General features: G+C 35.0%; 1 protein-coding gene across 11 annotated transcripts in view; it reads left to right on the forward strand.

The window, feature by feature from the left end:
- The window catches only part of SENP7 (SUMO specific peptidase 7), a 195,622-nt gene that overhangs the window by 162,982 nt on the left and 7,370 nt on the right, over window positions 1-25,270 (forward strand). For all 11 annotated transcript variants that reach the window (XM_073231720.1, XM_073231718.1, XM_073231719.1 and 8 more), the window contains 6 exons: window positions 1,689-1,868; window positions 3,560-3,819; window positions 17,009-17,142; window positions 18,623-18,739; window positions 21,727-21,849; window positions 24,647-24,739. In XM_073231720.1, coding sequence (XP_073087821.1) covers window positions 1,689-1,868; window positions 3,560-3,819; window positions 17,009-17,142; window positions 18,623-18,739; window positions 21,727-21,849; window positions 24,647-24,739 — 907 coding nt within the window. The remainder of the gene's footprint in view (window positions 1-1,688; window positions 1,869-3,559; window positions 3,820-17,008; window positions 17,143-18,622; window positions 18,740-21,726; window positions 21,850-24,646; window positions 24,740-25,270) is intronic.

Below are 25,270 nucleotides of genomic sequence, written 5' to 3' on the forward strand. Positions count from 1 at the left end.
ATTTCTGTTTTTAATTTTTTGAGGAACTTTCACTGCTTTACACAGTGGCTGTACCAATTGAATTCTCACCAACAGTGTAGGAGGGTTCCCTTTTCTCCACATCCTCACCAACACTTGTTAATTGTCTTTTAGATATAAGCCATTCTGACTGGTGTGAGGTGTAGCTCACTGTGGTTTTGATATTCATTTCCCTAATAATTAGTGATGTGGAACATCTTTTCATGTGCTTGTTGGCCATCTTTTTTTCTTCCTTAGATAAATGTCTGTTCCTGTCCTTTGCCCATTTTTTAATTCGGTTGTTTGTTTTTTTGTTGTTGATGCATGAAAATGTTTTTTTAAAGGATCCTGTAAGTAAAAAGTAAAGGAAAGAGGGAAAACAGGATAAGATAAGACAGGATAGGAAGTGAGGAAGGCAGGCAGGTATGCGGGCAGAAAGGTACCAAGGAGAAATAGAAATACAGAAAGGGGACAAGACATGGAGAAATGGAATAAGGAGAATAAAGAATGAATGAAGGAAGAAAGAAATATGAAAGAGAAGATGCTGAAAATGAAATAATTTATAGCTAAAAGTTGAATGGTGTAAGAACATGAAGATGACTGGTCAGTATTTGAATGCTTATTGTCAAATGCTTTTCATACTTTAATGTTCATATGTATCACCTGAGGTGTTTTGTTGAACTGAAGATTCTGATTCAGTGCATCTAGGGTGGGACCTGATACTCTGCATTTCTAATAAAGATGAACACTGGCTCGCATATGATGCCAGTGTTACAGGGTGAGGGCTGTATTTTGAATAGTTAGGTGCCAGGAGCTGATGGAGGAGTATAAAAGAATTGTTTCAAGTAGGTACCTGTCTTGGGTTTATACTTAACTGATATTTGTACTCCTAGTGTACCTGCTTGTTTTCTTAGAAGTTGGGATGAATGGCCTTCAGAACTTCTTTATACAAGTATTTTATGTTTCTCTGAAATAAAAAAGATATCCTTAGAGGAGAATCTTTTAACTTACTAGGAGGAAGAGAGAGTAATAATTTAGAGTGATTACCTATAAGTTTTGAGATGTAAAACCTGGAAGAATTTTAAAACAAATGCATGTTAGACTGTTCAGAAGCTCATATTATTATTGAGAATCTCTTGATAGTGGCTAGTGCATAGTTACTAATCTTTTGATTGTAAAATGCAGATGTTTTGGGAGAAGAAGGATAGGTATGATTGGCTTATGATAGGATAGTGTTTAGAGTCTTGGTTGATAGTATTGACCAAAATAAAAATATGTAATATTCCAACTTATACTATGCTTAGTTTTCTGCATTGGTATGATAGTTTCACCCCCACTTCTATGTAGTGATATCTGAATTTTTAATAAGAAAACTCTCTAAACAAGATTTTTATGCTTTGGAAATTTAATTTCATATTTTCCTTTCCTGGATTTACTGCAATAATATAATGTGAGAAATGAATTCCTACATTTAATTACCATTTAATAATTATTTTGCCCTTTCTAAATTATTTTAAAAATAATATTTGGGATATTTCAGCTGTTTAGTGAAGTACAATGGAAATATTTTTGAAAAACTTTGCATATAATTATTTTTGAAAACTATAGTGTATTAAGGAAGAGTGATGTAGTGGATAAGTGTTGTATTCCTAAATAAATAAGTTTACTTATTTATCTTTTGTTTGTTTCAGTGTCCCTGAATGAGGTTTCATTGCTAGTGGATACCACACATTTAAAGAGGTTTGGATTATGGAAAAGTAAGGATGATGATCACAGTAAAAGGAGCCATGCTATCCTTTTCCTCTGGGTCTCTTCAAATTATCTTCAAGAGATTCAGACCCAATTAGAAAACTCTATGTTAAGCCAGCAATGTGAGTATAACATGATTTCTGAATTTCAGGATAGCCTGTGAAGTCCTATAAATAAAGTAGTTTTCTTCTGAAATAATAGAATGTTATTATTTTGTTGAATTGAAATTAAGTTCATTGACTTAAGAATAATTTTATTGCTTGATATTATATAGATAAATTATTTCATTTATTCTATATAATTTATCCTGATAATTTTACTCAACCAAGTGCAATTACCTTCTGAAATAAAAGGAACACTTTATCTTTCAGTCAGTTGCCATACTTGGTTTCCTTTCATAGGAATTTCTTGCCCTTATTTCATAATGAACTATGACAAAGCTAATCAGTGGCAAAGTTAAATAAAATACAGAAACCTTTACCTTCAACATTTTCTTTAGTTTCTGAAAGAAGACTCAGCTTACTTATATGGCCCAGGTTATCAACCAACATATAAATATTAATTAACATTCCCTAAGACTGGGTTGATTACTTTTCTGTATGCTTGCATAGTCCTTATCTATAGATCTTGAGGTATCTCCCAACTTTGTTTAGTTTGTGACGCCTAAAGGAGTCTGACTTAGAATGAGAGAAATCAAATTTGTAAGGTTCTTATCTATTTGATCTCTCTAACTTCCCGCCCTCCACTCCCTTGCACATTAAATATATTAAGTGATGAAAGAAGTTCTGTTTTAAAATTACAGTGGTGGCCCCTTATCCATTGGGAATATATTCCAGTACCTCCCCGTGGATGCCTGAAACCACAGATAGTACAGAACCCTATATATACTGCTTTCTCCTACACATTCATACCTATGATAAAGTTTAAGTTATAAGTTATGCATAGTAAGAGACTGACAACAATAACCAACAATAAAATAGAACAGTTATAACAATGTATTAGAATAAGAGTTATATGAATGTGGTCTCTCTCTCAAAATATCTTGTACTGTACTCCTTCTTGTGATGTTGGGAAACAATAAAATGCCTGTGTGATGAGATGAATGAAGTGAGGTGAATCATGTAGACACTGTGATGTATCATTAGGTTATTATTGACTTTCTGATCATAGTAAGAAGGAAGATATCTGCTTCTGGCCTGTGGTTGACTGTGGGTAACTGAAACCATGGAAAATGAACTGCAGATAAAGGGGACTTCTGTAGTTACTTTGCTGTCCTACTTACTTTCAATTAATTGAGAAAATTCATGATTAAATAGCAGGGAAGTTGTGGAAATATAATGAGCCATTTGTAATCATTATGGGAGGAGAGAATGTCATTTGACACCACTGTTGAAATGATTGGTGAAAGAAAATTATTTTGAAGGAAATATTTGACTGGGAACACCTTTTGGTAGGTTTGATACATGGAGGAGGCTAAAGAAAATTAATTACTTAGTTATTATTCATTCCTTTAATCATACATTCATTAACAAATGTTTACCATCACCTACTAAATGCCAGGTACTGGAGATACTGCAGTCAATAACATTATGGAGTTTCCATTCTAATGCAATAGGAGTCTTAAAAATGTGAGTTTTGGTTCTAGGTTACTAATGGCCTGTTTTGGGATTTAATGTGCCTGGAATGGTAACTAACATACAAAATATTTTGTTGGGTTATATACCATCCCTATTGTTATTTTGATTAAATTATTTTGATTATAATCTCCTTGAAAAATAATGTTATTGATTAAAATTCATTTTTTCTTTTATAGCAAAGTCAACTGAATTCATTTTCCTTGAGCTACACAATCCTATTTCACAAAGAGAGGAATTGAAATTGAAAGATATTATGACAGAAATAAGTACAACAAATGGAGAATTAGAGCTTTCTTCTCCATTGTCTTGGGTTCAGGCATTTCCCTTATTTCAGAAGCTCTCTTCAAAAGAAAGTTCTTTTATTCATTATTACTGTGCCTCAACATGTTCCTTCCCTGCTGCTGCTGAAGAAATGAAGATGAAATCAGTATCACAGGTATGCATGTCATTAATATAATTTGTGAGGGGGATGAAGGAGGTTCAGAAATTCTGTCATTGAAATTAGGATGATTTGAAAGTGTTTGCCTTCTCAGAAGGGCATAAGAGTCAACCTGGAAGAACTCCCATTTTTAAGGATGAAACAGTTGGATGAACAAAATCAATAAAGTTAGCATGTGATTATTAGCAAAGAATAAAATAAATACCCATGAATCTGGATTGATTCAAATGAATAAATTAATGAATGAGAAATAAACAATAAATTGTGAAAAGGGATAATTCTTTCTTACAATAGTATTATAATTAATACATATAAAAGTAATAAGAGAAATATAAAATTAACACCAGAAAGACCATGCAGACAGGATCCACTGAGAGATGCTAAATTTAATGGGTGAAACTTAAGGTGAAACAGGGTATGTGTATAACCTCAAAGTCTCTTGCCAAAAATATTTATTAATTACAAAAAGAAAAGTAGTAACTTTACGTGGAGAAACTTGGCAGACATCATCTTAATCCAAGTGATCAAAAGTTAACATTACCACTAATAAGACATGCTGACATAATGTGCTTGCGACATCATGCACTGAGAAGGGTATATCATTTCTGTGGTATGCGTTACAATATTGTAAAACCTCAATCTAATCATGAGACAAATCACACGAACCCATAATGAAGTAACTGACCAGTAGTCTTAAAAAATATCAAAGTCATGAAAGACAAGGGAAGTCTGATGAATTAAAGGATTTGGAAACAGAAAAAACAAGTGAAATCAGAATAGAATCTGTAGTTTAGTTTATAATATTATACCAATGTTAATTCCTTAGTTTTGGTAATTGTACTATGATTATTTAAGATATTAGGGGTACCTGGGAGAGAGTTGTTTGTTCTTTGCAACTCTTCTATAAGTCTAAAATAAAATTGAAACAATAGTAAGGTCTAAATATGCTATTTTTTAAAATAACAGCTTGGTAATATGCATGTGGCTTGTTTGTCTCTGCCAAATACCTTTAGAAAGAGAAGTGTTTATTAAGTTTGCTGTGGTACACATGTGCACACATACATAGACTGGTTTGACCTGAAGCTAATCTGTTATTTTAAAGGTCTATAAAAAGCCACATTAGTGGAAGACAAGCATAAGACTTTACCACTGTCTTTCTTTGTAATTTTTTTTTTTAGTGTTTCAAGCATTATTTTTTTTATTATATTTACTTTCTTTTTTATTTTTTATTAAGGTGTCATTGGTATACAATCTTATGCTCAGGTTTCACATGAGCAACATTGTGGTTACTACATTACCCATATTAAGTCCCCACCGCAAACCCATTACAGTGACTGCCCATCAGCATAGTAAGATGCTTTAGAGCCACTACTTGTCTTCTTTGTGCTATACTTCCTTCCCTGTGCCCCCTGGTATTATGTGTGCTAATCATAATGCCCCTTACTACCCCTATCCCCTCCCTTCCTACCTACCCTCCCCAGTCCCTTTCCCTTTGGTAACTGTTAGTCCATTCTTGGGTTCTGTGAGACTGCTGCTGTTTTGTTCCTTCAGTTTTTGCTTTGTTCTTATGCTCCACAGATGAGTGAAATCATTTGGTACTTGTCTTTCTCCACCTGGCTTATTTCACTGAGCATAATACCCTCTAACTCCATCCATGTTGTTGCAAATGGTAGGATTTGTTTTCTTCTCATGGCTGAATAATATTCCATTGTGTATATGTACCACACATAGAAGTTTATCCATTCATCTACTGAAGGACACTTGGGTTGCTTCCAGATCTTGGCTATTGTAAATAGTGCTGCAATAAACATAGGGGTGCATATGTCTTTTTGAATCTGAGAAGTTGTACTCTTTGGATAAATTCCAAGGAGTGGAATTCCCCAGTCAAATGGTATTTCTAGTTTTAGTTTTTTGAGGAACCTCCACATTGCTTTCCACAATGGTTGAACTAGCTTACATTCCCACCAGCAGTGTAGGACGATTCCCCTTTCTCTGCATCCTCGCTAACATTTGTTGTTCTTAGTCTTTTCAAAGTGGGCCACCCTTACTGGTGTGAGGTGATATCTCATTGTGGTTTTAATTTGCATTTCCCTGATGATTAGTGATGTGGAGCATCTTTTCATGTGTCTGTTGGCCATCTGAATTTCTTTGGAGAACTGTCTCTTCATATCCTTTGCCCATTTGTTAATCAGGTTATTTGCTTTTTTGGGTGTTGAGGCATGTGAATTCTTTATATATTTTGGATGTTAACCCCTTGTTGGATGTCATTTACAAATATATTGTCTCATACTGTAGGATGTCTTTTTGTTCTGTTGATGGTGTCCTTTGCTGTACACATACTTTTTTGTTTGATGTAGTCCCATGAGTTCGTTTTTGCTTTTGTTTCCCTTGCTCAAGGAGATGAGTTCAGGAAGAAGTTGCTCATGCTTATATTCAGGGGACTTTTGCCTTTGTTGTCTTCTAAGAGTTTTGTGGTTTCATGACTTACATTCAAGTCTTTGATCCATTTTGAGTTTACTTTTGTATATGGGTTAAAGATTAATCCAGTTTTACTCTTTTGCATGTAACTGTCCAGTTTTGCCAACACCAGCTGTTGAAGAGGCTGTTATTACCTTCATTGTATGTCTATGGCTCCTTTATCATGCATTAATGGACCATATCTGGTTTGGTTTATATCAGGGCTCTCCAGTCTGTTCTATTGGTCTATGTATCTGTTCTTGTGCCAGTACCAAATTGTCTTGATTACTGTGGCTTTGTAGTAGAGCTTGAAGTTTGGGAGCATAATCCCACCAGCTTTATTCTTCCTTCTCAGGATTGCTTTGGCTATTCGGGGTCTTTTGTCATTCCATATTAATTTATAGAATGATTATCTCTAGTTCTTTGAAGAATGTTGTTGGTATTTTGATAGGGATTGCATTGAATATGTAGATTGCTTTAGGCAGAATGGCCATTTTGACAATATTAATTCTTCATATCCATGAGCACAGGATGTGTTTCCCTTTATTGGTATCCTCTTTAATTTCTCTCATGGGTGTCTTATAGTTTTCAGGATATAGGTCTTTCACTTCCCTGGTTAGGTTTATTCCTAGGTATTTTATTCTTTTTGATGCAACTGTGAATGGAATTGTTTTCCTGATTTTGCTCTCTGCTAGTTCAGTGTTAGTGTAAAGGAATCCCACAGATTTCTGCATATTAATTTTGTATCCTGCAACTTTGCTGAATTCAGATATTAGATCTAGTAGTTTTGGATTGGATTCTTTAGGGTTCTTTATGTACAATATCATGTCATCTGCAAACAGTGACAGTTTAACTTCTTCCTTGCCTATCTGGATGCCTTTTATTTCTTTGTGTTGTCTGATTGCTGTGGCTTGCCCACCCAGTACTATGTTGAATAGAAGTGTGGAAAGTGGGCATCCTTGTCTTTTTCCCAATCTTAAAGGCAAAGCTTTCAGCTTCTCGCTGTTAAGTATAATGTTGGCTGTAAATTTGTGATATATGGCCTTTATTATGTTGAGGTACTTGCCCTCTATATAATTTTGTTGAGAGTTTTTATCATGAATGGATGTTGAATTTTGTGAAATGCTATTTCAGCATCTATAGAGATGATCATGTGGTTTTTGTCCTTTTTCTTGATGTGGTGAATGATGTTGATGGATTTTCGAATGTTGTACCATCCTTGCATCCCTGGAATAAATCCTACTTGATCATAATGGATGATCTTTTTGATGTATTTTTGAATTCGGTATGCTAATATTTTGTTGACTATTTTTGCATCAACATTCATGAGGGATATTGGTCTGCAATTTTCTTTTTTTTGTGGTGTCTTTGCCTGGTTTGGTATTAGAATGATGCTGGCCTCATAGAATGAGTTTGGACGTAGTCCCTCTTCTTCTACCCTTCGGAAAACTTTAAAGAGGATGGGTATTAGGTCTTCACTAAATGTTTGATAAAATTCAGTGGTGAAGCCATCTGGTCCAGGGATTTTTGTTCTTAGGTAGTTTTTTGATTATCAGTTCAATTTTGTTGCTGGTAATTGGTTTGTTCAGATTTTCTATTTCTTTCTGGGTCAGCCTTGGAAGGTTGTATTTTTCTAGAAAGTTGTCCATTTCTTTTAGGTTATCCAGTTTGTTAGCATGTAATTTTTCATAATATTCTCTAATTATTTGTATTTCTGTGGTGTCCATAGTGATTTTCCCTCCTCATTTCTGATTCTGTTTATGTGAGGAGACTCTTTTTTCCTTGATTAAGTCTGGCTGTGGGTTTACCTATTTTGTTTATTTTCTCGAAGAACCAGCTCTTACTTTCACTGATTCTTTCTATTGTTTTATTCTTCTCAATTTTGTTTATTTCTCCTCTAATATTTATTATGTCCCTCCTGCTACTGACTTTGGACCTCATTTGTTCTTCTTTTCCTAGTTTTGTTAATTGTGAGTTTAGACTGCTTATAAGGGATTTTTCTTCTTTCCTAGGGTAGGCCTGTATTGCAATATACTTTCCTCTTAGCAAGGCCTTCACTGCATCCAAGAGATTTTGTGGTGTTAAATTATTGTTGTCATTTGTCTCCATATATTGCATGATCTGTGTTTTTATTTAGTCATTGATCCATTGGTTATTTAGGAGCATGTTGTGAAGCCTCCATGTATTTGTGGGATTTTTCATTTTCTTTGTTTAATTTCTTTCTAGTTTCATACTTTTGTGGTGTGAGAAACTGGTTGGTATAATTTCAATCCTTTTGAATTTACCAAGGCTCTTTTTGTGGCCTAATGTATGATGTATTCTTGAAAATGTTCCATGTGCACTTGAGAAGAATGTGTATTCTGTTGTTTTTGGGTGTAGAGTTCTGTAGATATCTGTTAGGTCCATCTGTTCTAATGTGTTGTTCAGTACCTCTCTGTCCTTACTTATTTTCTGTTTAGTTGATCTGTCCTTCAGAGTGAGTGGAGTGTTGAAGTCTCCTAGAATGAGTGCATTGCATTCTATTTTCCCTTTTAATTCTGTTAGTATTTGTTTCACATATGTAGGTGCTCCTGTGTTGGGTGCATTGATATTTATAATGGTTATATCTTCTTGTTGGATTGTCCTCTTTATCATTTTGTAATGTCCTCCTTTGTCTCTTGTGACTTTCTTTGTTTTGAAGTCTTTTACAAGTAGTGCAACTCCTCTTTTCTCCCTATTAGTTGCATGAAATATTTTTTTCCATCCCTTCACTTTTAGTTTGTGTGTGTCTTTGGGTTTAAAGTGAGTCTCTTGTAGGCAGCATCTAGATGGGTCTTGTTTTTTTAATCCATTCAGTGACTCTATGTGTTTTGATTGGTGCATTCAATACATTTACATTTAGAGTGATTATCGATAGGTATGTCCTTATTGCTGTTGCAAGCTTTAGATTCATGGTTACCAAAGGTTCAAGGTTAACTTCCTTATTATCTAAGAGTCTAACATAACTCACTTAATATGCTATTACAAACACAATCTAAAGTTCTTTTTTTCTCCTCCTTTTTCTTCCTCCTCCATTCTTTAAATATTAGGTATCATATTCTGTACTCTTTATATCCCTTGATTGACTTTGAGGATAGTTAATTTAATTTTGCATTTCCTTAGTAATTAGCTGTTCTTTCTTTACTGCGGTTTTATTTCCTCTGGTGACAGCTATTAAACCTTAGGAACACTTCCATCTATAGCAGTCCCTCCAAAATAGACTGTAGGGTGGGTTTGTGGGAGCTAAATTCTTTCAGCTTTTGCTTATCTGGAAATTGTTTAATCCCTCCTTCAAATTTAAATGATAATCTTGCCAGATAAAGTAATCTTGTTCTGAGACCCTTCTGCTTCATAGCATTAAATACATAATGCCACTCCCTGTAAGGTTTCTGCTGAGAAGTCTGATGATAACCTGATGGGCTTTCCTTTGTATGTGATCTTATTTCTCTTTCTGGCTGCTCTTAATAGTCTCTCCTTATCCTTCATCTTTGCCATTTTAATTACTATATGTCTTGTTGTTGTCTTCCTTGGGTCCCTTGTGTTGGCAGATCTGTGCACTTCCATGGCCTGAGAGACTATATCCTTCCCCAGATTGGGGAGGTTTTCAGGAACTACCTCCTCAAAGACACTTTCTATCCCTTTTTCCCTCTTTTCTTCTTCTGGTACCCCTATAATGTGAATATTGTTCTGTTTGGATTGGTCACACAGTTCTCTCAATATTCTTTCACTCTTAGAGATCATTTTTTCTCTCTGTGCCTCAGCTTCTTTGTATTCCTCTTCTCCAGTTTCTATTTTATTTATTATCTCCTCCACCATATCTAATGTGCTTTTAATACCCTCCATTGTGCTCTTCGACAATTGGGTCTCCGACCGCAATTCATTCCTGAGTTCTTGAATATCTGTGTGTACCTCCATGAGCATGTTAATAATTTTTATTTTGAACTTCCTTTCAGGAATATTCATGAGGTCGATGTCATTTAATTATTTCTCAGGAATTGTATTAATGATTTTACTTTGAATCAGGTTCCTTTGGCATTTCATATTTGTATATGCACCCCCTAGTGTCCAGAAGCTCTACATTCTGGAGCTGCTCAGCCTGTGAAGCAATGTTGGGGGTCGCTAGGGGAGTGGTATTAGTGCCTGGGGTGAGGAAAGTGCTGTTTCCTGCTTCCCAGCTGCTACACCTGTCTCTACTACCTGAACCAGTGGGCCGAGCACACAGGTATAGGCCTCTGTGCTTTGTGTTTGTAGTTGCTGTAGATGGGGCTTCCCTCTGGCTGGCGTAATGCCAGGGTAGGGTTTGCTGGTTTGTGAACCAGGTGGGGCTGGCTGGGAGAAAGGTGCAGTAGGCTGCGTATCACCGAGGTGATAATTGGAGCTGTGTAGTCAGCCAGGGAGCTCGAGCACCTGAAGATTGTGAAAGCTCCCAACTTGCAGGGCAAAGTGCACCTGGACAATTTTTTCTACCTGTCCTTTCTTGTGAGAAGTAAGCTCTGTACAATCCTTGCCCCTTTCGCAGCCCTCTTGCTATTAGGAAGTCTCTCAGACTGCCTGCCTTTCTTTTGTCCCAGAGCAGCCGGATATGGATCCCTGCTTTCCACAAGCGGTGGGAATCTCAGTCTCTCCAGGAATTCTGCCTGTCTTAGCATTCCAATCCCCTAATCATGAGAGTACCACGCAAGCACCATGAAATGTAGGTTTGTGCTCCCAGAGCAGATCTCCATAGTTAGGTATTCAGCAGTCCCAGGCCTCCACTCCCTCCCTGCTCCATTTCTCTTCCTCCTGCCGGTGAACTGGGGTGGGGAGAGCATTTGGGTCCTGCTGGACCATGGCTTTGTTATGTTACCCTGTTCCATGAGGTTTATTCTTTTCTCCATGTGTATTCAGTTTGGCGCAGTGCTTGCTCTTTCAGATTAGTTGTATTAATTATATTTTTATATTATATTTGGTTTTGAGAGGAAGCCTCTGTTTAACCTCTCACACTGCCATCTTTAATCCTCCTTTTGCTCATGTTTATATTGAAGAGAGTTTTGCCTATATTTTCTTCTAAGAGTTTTATGGTTTCATGACTTTCATTCAGGTCTTTGATCCGTTTTGAATTTACTTTTGTGTATGGGGTTTGACAATTATCCAGTTTCATTTTCTTACATGTAGCTGTCCAGTTTTGTTGAAGAAGCTGTCATTTCCCTATTGTATATCCATGCCTCCTTTATCATACATTAGTTGGCCATATATGTGTAGGTTCATATCTTGGCTCTCTATTCTGTTCCATTGGTCTATGAATCTGTTCTTGTGCCTGTACCAAATTGTCTTGATTATTGTGGCTTTGTGGTGCATAATCTTGACAAATTTATTCTTCCTTCTAAGGATTGCTTTGGCTATTCGTAGTCTTTTGTCATTCTGTATGAATTTTAGAACTATTTGTTCCTGTTCATTGAAGAATGCCGTTTGTATTTTGAAAGGGATTGCATTGAATCTGTATATTACTTTAGGCAGTATAGCCATTTTGGCAATATTAATTCTTCCTATCCATGAGCATGAGATGTGTTTCCATTTATTTGTATCTTTAGTTTTCCTCATAAGTGTGTTGTAGTTTTCAGAGTATAGGTCTTTCACTTCCTTTGTTAGGTTTATTCCTAGGTATTTTATTCTTTTGATGCAATTTTGTGTTTTCTCTTTCCGCTAGTTCATTGTTAGTGTAAAGGAATGCTGCAGATTTGTTTGTTAATTTTGTATCTTGGAACTTTGCTGAACTCTGGTATTAGTTCTAGTAGTTTTGGAGTGCATTCTTTAGGTTTTTTTTATGTACAATATCATGTCATCCGCAAATAGTGACAGTTTAACTTCTTCCTTATCAATCTGGATACCTTTTATTTCTTTGTGTTGCCTGATTGCGGTGGCTCAGACCTCTCATACTATGTTGAATACAAGTGGGGAGAATGGACATCTTTGTCTTGTTCCCGATCTTAGAGGAAAATCTCTCAGCTTTTCCTGTTAAGTATAATATTGGCTGTGAGTTTATCATATATGACCTTTATTATTTTGAGGTACTTGCCGTCTATACCCATTTTGTTAAGTTTTTATCATGAATGGGTGTTGAATTTTTTCAAATGCTTCCTCAGCACCTGTGTTTGATGATCATATGATTTTTGTCCTTCTTTTTGTTGATGTGGTGGATGATGTTGATGGATTTTCAGATGTTGTACCATCCTTGCATCCCTGGGATGAATCCCAATTTTTCATGATATATGATCCTCTTGATGTATTTTTGTATTTGGTGTCTAATATTTCCTTTGTATTTTTGCATGTATATTCATCAGGGATATTGGTCTTTAGGTTTCTTTTTTGTGGTGTCATTACCTGGTTTTGGTATTAGAGTGATTGTGACTTCATAGAATGAGTTTGGAATTATTCCCTCCTCTTCTACTTTTTGGAAAACTTTAAGGAGAGTGGTATTATGTCTTCTCTAAATTTCTGATAAAATTTGGCGGTGAATCTATATGGTCTTGGGGTTTTGTTCTTTGGTAGTTTTTTGATTACTGAGTCAATTTCATTGCTGGTAATTGGTCTGTTTAGATTTTCTGTTTCTTCCTGGGTCAGTCTTGGAAGGTTGTATATTTATAGACTGTTGTCCATTTCTTTCAGGTTATCCAGTTTGTTAGCATATAATTTTTCATAGTATTCTCCAGCAATTCTTTGCATTTTGGTGGTGTCCGTACTGATTTTTCCTTTCTCATTTATGATTCTGTTTATGTGTATAGATTCTCTTTTTTTCTTGATGAGTCTCGCTAGGGGTTTATCTGTTTTGTTTATTTTCTCAAAGAACCAGTGCTTAGTTTCATTAATTATTTTTATTGTTTTATTCTTCTCAATATCATTTATTTATTCTCTGATCTTCATAATGTCCCTCCTTCTACTGACTTTGTGCCTCATTTGTTATTTTTCCAGTTTCATTAGTTTTGAATTTAGGCTTTTCATATGGGATTGTACTTCCTTCTTTAAGACAGGCCTAAATTGCTATATTCTTTCCTCTTAGAACTGCCTTCCCTGCATCCCACAGAAGTTGGGGTATTGACCTGTTGTTTTCATTTGTCTCTATATATTGCTTGATCTCTGTTTCAGTTTGGTCATTGATCCATTGATTATTTGTGTGTATGTTGCTAAGCCTCCATATGTTTGTGAGCCTTTTTGTTTTCTTTACAATTTATTTCTAGTTTCATACCTTTGTGGTGTGAGAAACTGGTTGGTACAATTTCAATCTTTTTGAATTTACTGAGGCTCTTTTTTTGGCCTAGTATATGACCTGTTTTGGAAAATGTTCTGTGTGCACTTGAGAAGAATGTGTATCCTGTTGCTTTTTGGTGGAGTGTTCTGTAGATGTCTGTTAAGTCTATCTATTCTAATGTGTTTGGTGCCTCTGTCTTCTCACTTATTTTCTGTCTGGCTGATCTGTGCTTGGAGTGAGTGGTCTGTTGAAGTCTCCTAAAATGAATGCATTGCATTCTATTTCCCCTTTTAATTTTGTCCGTGTTTTTTTCATGTATATATGTGCTCCTGTGTTGGGTGCATAGATATTTATAATGGTTATATCCTCTTGTTGGACTTACCCCTTTATTGTTATGTAATGTCCTTCTTTGTCTCTTGTTACTTTCTTTGTTTTGAAGTCTATTTTATCTGATACAAGTACTGCAATACCTGCTTTTTTCTCCCTATTGTTTTCATGAAATATCTTTTTCCAGTCCTTCAGTTTTAGTCTGTGTATGTCTTTATGTTTGAAGGGAGTCTCTTGTAGGCAGCGTTAACGTGGGTCTTGCTTTTTTGTCTATTGTGTAACTCCAGGTCTTTTGATTGGTGCATTCATACCATTTACATTTATGGTTATTATTGGTGTATAGGTACTTACTGCCATGGAATGCTTTGGATTTGTGGTTACCAAAGGTTTAAGGGCAGCTTCTTTGCTTTCTTGCAGTCTACCTTAACTAATTTATTACTCTATTAAAATACAGTGTGAAGATTCTTTTTTCACTCCCTTCTTTTTCTTCCTCCTCCACTCTGTATATGTTAGGTGTCATATTCTGTACTCTTTCTGTATCCCTCGACTGACTTTGTAGGTAGCTGATTTAATTTTGCATTTGGTTAATATTTATTTGGTCTACTTCCTTTAGTGTGGTTTTATTTTCTCTGGTGACAGCTATTTAGCCTGAGACACACTTCCGTACAGAGCAGTCCCTTTTGAATGTACTGTAGAGACAGTTTGTGGGAGGTAAATTCCCTCAACTTGTGCTTCTCTGGGAATTGTTTAATCCCTCCTTCAGATTTAAATTATAATCTCGCTGAATAGAATATTCTTGGTTTGAGGCCCTTCTGTTTCATTGCACTGAATATATCATGCTACTCCCTTCTGGACTGTATGGTTTCTGCTGAGTATTCTGATGATAGCCTGATGGGTTTTCCTTTGTAGGTCTTCTTTTTTTCTCTCTCTGGGGGATTTTAATACTCTGTCCTTGTCCTTGATCTTTTCCATTTTAATTATTATATGTCTTGGTGGTGTCCTCCTTGGGTCCCTTGTGTTGGGAGACCTGTGGACTTTCATGGCCTGAGAAACTATTTCCTTCCTCAGATTGGGGAAGTTTTCAGCAATTATTTTTTCAAAGACACTTTCTCTCCCATTTTCTCTCTCTTCTTCTTCTAGTACCCCCTATAATGTGGGTATTTTTCCTGTTGTATTGGTCACACAGTTCTCTTAATATTCTTTCAGCCCCTGAGATCCTTTTTTCTCTCTCTGCTTCAAGTTCTCTGTATTCCTGGTCTCTGATTTATATTCCATTAGCTATCTCTTCCACCTCATCTAATCTGCCTTTAAATCCCTCCATTGTTTGTTTCATTTCAGTTATCTCCCTCCTGAATTCTTTCATCCCTTAGCTCTTGAAGATCTTTCTGTATCTCCATTAGCATGCTTATGACTTTTATTTTGAATCCATCTTCAGGAATATTGGTGATTTCAGTTTCACTGAGTCCTCTGTCTGGTGTTGAGGGATTTTGAATTGAACAAGGTTCTTCTACCTCTCCAGCATCCTGGGGCGATGGGAGTGGTTTCCAGCCAGTGGCGCAGGTATCAGCTAGGAGGATAAAGTCCCTTCCTGCTTGCCAGTCGCAGTGCCTGTCTCTACTCTCTATGCTGGTTAACCAACCCAGGGAGCGGCCTCTCAGTTAATCATCTAAACTGCTGTGTATGGGATGTCCCTCAGGATGGCCTAGGGCAATGGTGCGGGTCCTATGTGAGTGGTGTGGGTTTTGCCAGGAGGAGAAAGCCCTCTTTTGCTTTCTGGTTGCAATGCCTGTCTCCACTGTCTGTGGTGGTCAACCGGGCACCAAGAGTGTCCTCTAGGTTAATCCCCTATGCTGCCATGATTGGGGCTGCCTTCCTGCTGACCTAGGTGATGGTGGGGATCGCAGGCAAGTGGTGTGGTTATTTGCAAGGAGGGCAAAGCCCTTTCATGCTTCCTGGTTGCTGTGCCTATTTCTGCTGTATGTGCCATTTAGCCTCACGCAGAAAGAAGCCTCTGCATTTAGCTGTGTAGTTGCTGTAGGTGGTGCTGCCCTCTTGCTGTTCTTCTGCAATGATGCTGACAGCATAGGTGCTGGCTCGGAGGAATGAGCGGCAGTCTGCTTATCGTGGTGATGGTCCTCTGGACTTCATTGCCTTCCAGGAGAATAGGGCACCTGAGCTCCTGAAAGTTTCCAACCTGCTGGGCTAAGTGTACTACGATGATTTTGTCCACCTGTTTCTTCTCATAAAAACCCTTGCCCCCGTTTAGCAGCCTTCTGACTGTTTAGGAGTCTTTTAAAGTGCCTGCTTTTCTTTTGTCATAGGACAGCTGGTTGTTGGAACCTGTTTGCAGTCTTAGTCCCCGACATTGGTTTTCAGCCCCTCTAATCTCCAGAGCACCATGCAGTGTGGGTCTTTTCTCCCAGGGTAGATTTCTAGGCCTGGATATTTAGCAGTCCTGTGCTTCCACTCCCTCCACACTCTGATTCTCTTCCTTCTGCCTGTGAGCTGGGGTAGGGGAAGTGCTTGGGTCCCGCCATGTCGCAGCTTTTCACTTTACCCTTTTCTGTGAGTTGTTGACTTCTCCCAGATGTATACTGGCTGTTGTTTCTGGTCTCTCTTTTAGGACTAGTTGTATTTGCTGTGTTTTCAAAATATATGTGGTTTTGGGAGTTTTCTACCATACTTCTCATGCTGCCATCTTTTTTCTCTTATACTGCCATCTTTCTTTATGCATACTTTGGCAAAAATTTTGCATGGTAATTATATTGTATATACAAGTTTTCATGCTTTTCATTTAATAATAGAATACCAATTTACTTTATTATAAACTTTTTCCAGTCTCTCTTTTAAATTTTATTTTTTCCTACTATTTATCACCTCTTTTGTTCATTTTAACCTGAAAAGTTTTCAAATTCTTAATTATAAAGCCCAGATATGTGACACTTCATGGTAAACTGTGACTGTTGTATATGTAGTATCTTTTGACCAAAGTATAATTTTGATTTGGTTATATCCTTGAGAAATTATAGAAGTATAGGTGAAATTCATCAATACTGCTTTTGCTCACATTTTCTCTTAAAAGTCTAGGTTTTTACTTTGTCCTTTTGAGAATTAATATGTATCTATAAGAAGACCTTTTTCTTTGCCATTTTCTGTCAGCCCACAAATATGGATACACCCAAGCCTACTTACACCTTCCTGCAGAAGCAGAGTAGTGGTTGCTACTCACTTTCTATTACATCTAATCCAGATGAAGAATGGCGAGAAGTCAGACACACTGGACCTGTTCAGAAGTAAGTACTATGTTATATCCCATTTAGTAACTGGTGGGCACGTTAGCAGTTTTCATTCATGGTGCTGATTTTAAGTAGTTTTAAATGTTTTGAGTTTTGATTTCATGCTAATAGTTAATAATAGGAATAATTATTTTTTATGAAAAAGGTAAGGAATTTTTCTTAGGGAAACAATTGGTATCATTTCACTTAGTTTTATCTCAGTAAAACATAAATGACAACCCAAATGTCAAGTTTGGTAATATTAAAGCATTTATTGAATATATTTGAGTAGCAGCATGTGGTTTTTAAAACTATGTATTTCATATCTGAATATATGATAGGAAAAGTGAAATTATTTATTAAAATGTGCTTCAGTTTAAGGTACTTTGGGGGTGTATCAAAACTTAACCTTTCAGAAGTTGCTTCTTTGTTCAGATTTTGTCTTTTACATGTCTTCTCATGGTGTTAAGCCAGAATAGGGAATCTGCAGTTGAGGGTGATTTCTATTCCTCTGATTTTTTTTCTCTGTTAAAACAAATGAAAGCAGAATAGGAAGATAGTCAATAAAAGTGTAATTATTGTATCAGCATTTGAAATTTTTAAATATTCTTATTTGATTTAGGTACCAGGGTTACAAAGATAAAATCAAATTACAGGTGACCCTTATCTTCCTGAATCTTTCTGGTTCAAGAAGTACATATTACAAGTTTATTAACTACATTTGTGCAACAAGCACCACCCTATTCCAAGATTATTGTCAGAAATTGACTATAATTGACTACAAAGAATAGTTGTGCTCTTATGAGTGAGGTTTAATGGAGGCTTCCAGAGAAAGATGCCTAATTAGTTGTCATCTGTTTTCTACTTTTCCACACTGGTTATATTCTAATTGTTCATTTCATTTATGTTCTCTTAAGTTTTATATTGTAAGCACTATGTTAAGGAAAACTTGTCTTCTAAGCTCTCATGTTATTTCTTTATTGCCCTGTTGCTATTGTAGACTAGCCACAAGTAGAAGAGCATAGTTTTTGATTTATGGCTCTTTTGAATGGAAAGGAACTAACCTTAGGGATTCAAACTGAGTTGGAAAATGAAGCATAGGAAAATCTTCTATGGTTTTTCACATCAGTTTGTTGGAAGTTAACATTGTGTGTAATTGTAACTGATTATGAGATACAACCTATTGATTAGTTAAATATTAACACTAGCTCAGGTGGGAAGGACTGGAAATGAAAAGATACTCAATGAGAGTACTATTAATAACTAAATTAGTTTTTAATACTAACTACTTATTAGTACTATTAATAACTATTAATAAATAAATTAGGAAAATGTAATAGCTTAAATCCTGTTAAATATTTTTTACCCTACACATTTTAATTATTGAATACCACTGCCCTGTTACTATTCTGTAACACATATCTCTTTGATACTAGAATTTTCCATTCAAGTTTATTTCAATTTTTTAATAACTTGATATTTATTTTTACTTTTTAAGGTTGATTGTGTATCCTCCACCACCTACTAAAGGGGGACTAGGAGTAACTAGTGAAGATCTGGAGTGCTTAGAAGAAGGGGAGTTTCTTAATGATGTAATCATTGATTTCTATCTTAAGTAAGTATAATGATAAATGATCTCATTTTTTATAGGTTTTGATATGAATTATAAAGTAATTGTCTATTTCTGAAGTACTTAACTCTAACCACAAGTTACCTGCCAAGATTGCAGATTCGAAAAAAATTTTGCCTACCAACATCAGTTAATCAACAGTATTGACTCAGTTTCTTTCCTTTACTCCCCATAGATACAATATACTTCAGAAGAATTACTGTTCTTTTTTTTTGGTTTAGTTTTTGTTTATTTGTTTTTGATTTATTCTTCTTTGACTATTGTGTTTTTGTGGTGAAGGAAGTACTTACATAAATACAAACCACTTTGGGAACTGGAAAGAAGCAACTCTGTAGCTATCTGTTGTATCTTTAAGTACTATAAGAGTTAACTGTCATTTAAAGAATCCCTATCACTATTCCATTAAAAATAATTTTCATCTTTTTGTACAGTCAAGCTGAAGGAATAGATAGGAAAGTTTTATGAACTTTAATACAAAGATAATTTGTTTCTGGCATTCATTTTGTACTATATCCCTAGACCTAATTATTTCACAACTCTTTGAGATGTTTCCTAATTCACTGATCTCCCGCAAGCCAAATTTATTATCTTCTTACTTAAACCCTACTATTTTATTAATAATACTAATTCTACTCTCTCAGGCTCAAAAATCTCACATTATCATTTACTCTTCATCTCAGGCATTGTAAAGTCTCTTGAAGTTTGATTTGGATTTTTTTTATATCTTCTGCTCAATGCCTCATGAATTATGAGGTTTTCTAGCCTGGCTTGTAGGAACAGGCATTATTCCAACAACGTGTATGAATGCTGGGTACCATTCCCTCTGGTCTTTCAGGTAGTTCTTTCCTCAGTCATAGGTATTTTCCTTACAAGCATGCAATGATCAAAATTTTGCTAAGTACTTGAGGACTCTGCACCTATATGGACTTCTCTCTACAGACAGCTCTTTCCTTTCTGGTATTTTGATCTGCATAGTCTAGCTACTTTACTTTCCTCCTGACTCTCATCATCTCCTCAATTTAGGGAGTCTTCCCGGTTCTTCTTGGGTTACTCCTTCTTGTGCTGCAGCCTGGAGACTTATGGCAGTAAGCTCAGGCATTAATGGAACTCACCTTGTTTCTCATTTCTCAAGGATCGCTGTTCTCTTTTTGCCTGATGCCTACTGTTTTGAAGCTATTGTTTCACATACTTTACCTGATTTTTTTGCTCATTACAATCAGGAGAGTAAATTTGGTCCCTGTTATTCTGTCTTGGGTGGGAATGGGTCTGCATTACCATTGATTCTTTACCTTCCCTTTCCTCTCTGCATGTTTAGTTGCCAATTTTAGTAAGTTCTGTCTCTCAAATTTATTTATTCTTTCTTCTGTCATCATGATCATTCCAGTACTCTGTATCTTACCTAAATTGTTATTTTGTCTTTTTAACTAGTCTCTTTATATCCTTGGTCTCTGTTTTCCTATCCATTATTACCACTATTATTATTCTTAAACTACTCTATGAATGCAGTTCCCATTAGAAACTTTTAGTTAATTTCTTATTGCCTGTCAAAATGAGTTCAAACATAGTTTGGCATTTGAAGGTCTTGATAATATGACACTGATCTGCCTTTTTAGCCATCTACCAATAACTCTACACATATTACATAGGCCAGCAAAATTGAATTATAAACCATTTAGTAAACAAAGCCCATCCTTATTCACTTTTATCTTAATACCCTGTCATTCTTGCTTCCTGCAGTACTCTTCTCTTTATCTCAACCTATTGAAATTTTATTCCTTTTTCAAGGTTCTTTTCAAGTGGTATCTTCATGAAATTTTTCCTAATCTTCTAAACATCTATTAGTAACTCCCATAGTCCTTCACTGGCATCTCTTTTATCGTACTTAATTTTGCCTTATTTTAAAGACATTTGGTGGTATTGTGATCATTCTTCTAAAGGTTAAGCATCTTATTTTACTTATTTTTGTATCTTGGATAGTAAAATTTAAATTTTGTGAGATGAATTGGATCATCTTAAATGTTAATTTTGGTATGTTTTACTGGGTTAGCTAATAAAATTTTACTTTTGACTCAGTTCTAATAGTATTTTTCTGTACTTCCTTTTCAATGAACTGCTTGTATCTCTGTCTTGATTTCTTTTTAGAGGGGATTCTAATTTTATTTTTTAAACTACTTTCTATTTTTTAAATTGAATAACTTTCAGGCGCTAAGTTACATAAATCTTAAGTGTTCAGCTAATGAATGTTCACATATGTATGCGCCCATGTAATAATAATTCAGATCAAGATAACAGTACATCAGAAGCATCCTGTGTATTTCCTTCCATGTAGTATTCCCTCCCCGTAACCATGCTAAAAAAATTCAAGTTTGTGTCTTTCTTTTATGATTTTTTTGAAAGCAATTACAAGGTTATTTTTGAACCTGCATAAGCTATTAAGTATAACAGAGCTCTCTAATTATGAAGGGTTTAAACACTAAGTGAATTGCAAGCTTATGTTGAAGAATTGTTTTAGTATAGAAATGGTATCTAATAAGGATTTATAAATTAGTCATAGAGTAATTAAAATTTTTCTACATTTATTTAGGAGTGCCATACTTTCAGTTTTACATTTGATGTGTGATTATTGGATTAATATTTTCCTTCTGTCCTCTGGAGTCTAAGCTCTGTGGGGGCAGGTACTTCCCCCCCTCCCACTCTCATTTAGTGTTTCTAATGTAAATGTGGTGCTTGGCACCTGTTAGGAATTTGATAAATATTTGTTAAATAAATAAGTGGATAATTTCTGCTTTAAATGATCTTGACAGCAGGTGAGGTAAGTAAAGAACAAAGAAAGCTGAAATCAGAGCAGAATGCAAGATTGCTTTGAGTCTAATTAGACATAACAATGAAGATTTCCAGAACACATAGGATACTTGAGGGAAGACAGGTAAAATCTAAAAATAACTTACTTTTGTGGTATTGCTACTTTATAGGTATCTTATACTGGAGAAGGCTTCAGATGAACTTGTTGAACGAAGTCACATTTTTAGTAGCTTTTTCTATAAATGCTTGACGAGAAAGGAAAATAATTTAACAGAAGATAATCCAAATCTTTCGTAAGTCTATCTTCCAATGTACTTAAATTCTAAGAGAAAAATACACTATTTTGATGCACTTCATGAAATAACTTCTCATAGTATATTTTAGAATGAGCAATGTTATCTCTTGTGAAGTCCTGGGCCTGTTTGCTCTGAGAGACATTTCTCACCCTTCCGTTATTTTGTTCCCTGTCAGAGGGAGGCTGGTACTTACAGGCTGAATTTCTAATTGTATGTTATGTGGGCAACACTGGAGATTGGAGGGCAAGGAAGGAAGAAGCCAGTTCATTTCTTCCTTACCCTCATTGAGTCGTGCAGTGATTCTGGCAGTGGCCATCTTTCCTCTGTGGGTCCCTCTTCACCAGCTTCCATCTGGAGGTACTGTCTCTTTCCTTTACCCTTCATCCTATGGGTATAGCAGTTTCCTACTATGCTAATGTTTGATTACTTCACTGCCTCCTTTTTTAGCTTTATACTTTTTCTGTCAGCACTGTATCCAATCCTCTAGCATTATAGTTTATTGTTGTAAATATATAGAGTAGTTTTGTTTTCCTGTCAGACCCTCACTAACATATTACTATTAAACTGATTTAACATTATACAAAATACCATATTTGTTTGCATAATTAGCTGATAATCAGTGTAAATGGAGAGGGAAGATTTTTAAAAATAAATTTGAATTTAACATTTCTGTTGCTCCTCTGTTCTGTTTTATGATGTGTTTGGAGATTAATGGTTGGTACAATGCATTTGATCCCACATTTTAAGATTACTGATCAATGTGGAGATAATTAATTTGGTACACCTACTTAGAAACTGAAGAAAGTAGGTAGATTAAGTTGTATTTTTAAATTAAAAAATATTTTTTTAATTAAGTGTTATATTCATGATCATATATAAAAGTAGTACAAAACAAAGTTACGTGAGTGGCATATTCAAGGGTAAGATATATGTAAGATACTATAGATACTATACATGTATAGTATCTTATATATACAGATATACACACACATATGTGTATATACACACTTACACCTACACATGCTAATATTTTCTACTAATGCATGCTCTGATAGGTATGTAATTTCTATTCACACAAAGAATTCCTACAGATGAGTTAAAAAAAAAAAGATAACACAGAAACAAAGTGCCAAAAGATACAAACTTTAATGGCTAATAAATCCAAGAGTCACAAACCACTAGTGTTAGGAAGTAACAGAGTAAATGACACAGAAATTCATTACTATGGGATCCTGCAAGGTCTGACTTTTGTCCATCTCCCTAAACTCATTTCACAACATTCTCTTCCTTCATTTACCATATCTCAGCTCAACTTAATTCCTTTCACTAAGCCCTTTTCTATTTTTCTGACTAAAATTTCTCCTGATACTTTATTACTTATTTCACAACATGATCTCTAATCATTTATTTGTTTGTTTGCTTGTTCATTTTGTCTCTCACCCCGAAGTATAAGCTCTATGAGGTGATGTCATCTGTCTTAATTTTCTACTCCATCCGTAATGCCTTTTGTTTCAGTGCTTGGAATTCAAAATGAAACATAATAATGTATATTATTGAGTAGGAAGAGAACTTTTGGATATTGAAGATTTTTTACACAATTTGGGAACTGAAAATAAAAGATCATATTGTGGCCCACATAATCTATTCCATCCTCCTTGCCCCATCCAATATCTAACATACTCCCAGTAAAATATGGTTAGCATAATTAGGAAGCCTGCCATACAGCAGTATAACAAAATACAAGAAAACAAGATTTTCAAATGGAAAACAAATTTGAGAGACTATGCACTAGTTGAAAGTAACTATTTATTATCATTGTAATGGTTGGGTAATTATGAAATAAAACTCAGTAAACATGATTCTTGATTATTTTATGAAGTTAATCTTCCATATAGTGTCTAATTCCTACCACATCTTTTAGCCCATTATGGATTCCCATCTTACTCCTAATGTTTACCCCTGTGAGTTTGGTTAGATATATAGATGAACTGGGATGGGGCAAAGATGATCTGTTTCTTATATTACTTGATATGTAAGTATATAACTTAATGATTTTGTTTAATTCCCTACATAACAAGAGGTCCTTCAAGGGGCTGAGCCAGAAGTGACATACAACCTCCTTTATGCCACTGTCCTTTTGACACTTATATTTTAGTTATTTGTTGCAGTTTTTTTCAATCCTCATTATTTTGTAAATTCCTTTAGGGCAGTGTGGGTGATAGTCATTATTTGTTCTTAGGAATCTAATAAATATTTGTTAAAGAAATAAAATGTAAGATGGATAAATGGTAGGTATGCTCACCTCATTGTCTTATAGTTTCCTTATAAATGAAATGAAGGGAGATGAGTTTCATCTTTTAAAAATCCCAGAATATATTCCTTGCTCTTTCTTTTCTAGTAAGTTTAAACTCCTCCCTCATTACAGATACAACATTTAGATAATTCTGTTAAGGTTTAATGACAATGTTTTGTGCCATGCCCAGGTGAAACTAAAAGGCATGAATAGGTATAGCTGTTTTTATTTACTTGCTAAGCCACTTTCGGAATCTTTAAAATATTTATAAATTGCGTCCTTTCTTCTCTCCATTACATTATTATTTATAGTGATCAGATTTAAGAAAAATCAGGAGTTAATAAAAGGAGATGATTTTCTAGTGTGTTAAATATGTATCTTAAAGAAGATGGTTAAATACACTAAACCTGCATTTTTCAGTATTTAAAAAGGGCTCTTGAAATCCTTATCTTAAATTTTAGTTTTTTACATATCAAATATATCTATTTCTCATATTCCCAGAATGGCACAGAGAAGGCATAAAAGAGTAAGGACATGGACTCGTCACATAAACATCTTTAATAAAGACTATATCTTTGTGCCTGTTAATGAGTCGTGAGTATTTCAGATTATTTAAAAACATAGTTGGATAGAGTTTAGAAAAATATTTTTGTATATTTTTAGTTTAATAATCAGTTAAAAGTGTGGGTACATAAATCTCATGTTATTTTTAATTTTTTTAAAAGAATTAGCTAAAACAGTGAGTTATTTATCTTGGATTTTGATTTGAAAGTGGTTATGTTATAAATATAGTGAAAAAAAATGACAAATGCCCACAAGACTATAATGAATGAGAAATTGAATTTTGGGGTGGGTCAAAAGATTTTTCTAGATAAAAAAATTTAAAAATTTAGGATGAATCTTCAAATATTTAGGAGAACAAGGTTTCTAGCATTAATAGAAAAAAGGTGATGCTATGAGTCTATTTATTAAAACATATCCTCAACAGGGAACACAGATTATATAAAAGTAAGCAAGTTTGAATTACTCAAACTTTACCCTAAGTTGTCTTACTACTTTAATTGCTTTTGGAATGTGTATTCTATATTATATCAGATGTTACCATGGTCTTCTTCAAAATTGATA

The sequence above is a fragment of the Manis javanica genome, chromosome 3 (genome assembly GCF_040802235.1).
Source record: "Manis javanica isolate MJ-LG chromosome 3, MJ_LKY, whole genome shotgun sequence".
In the NCBI taxonomy this organism is placed as follows: Eukaryota; Metazoa; Chordata; class Mammalia; order Pholidota; family Manidae; genus Manis; species Manis javanica.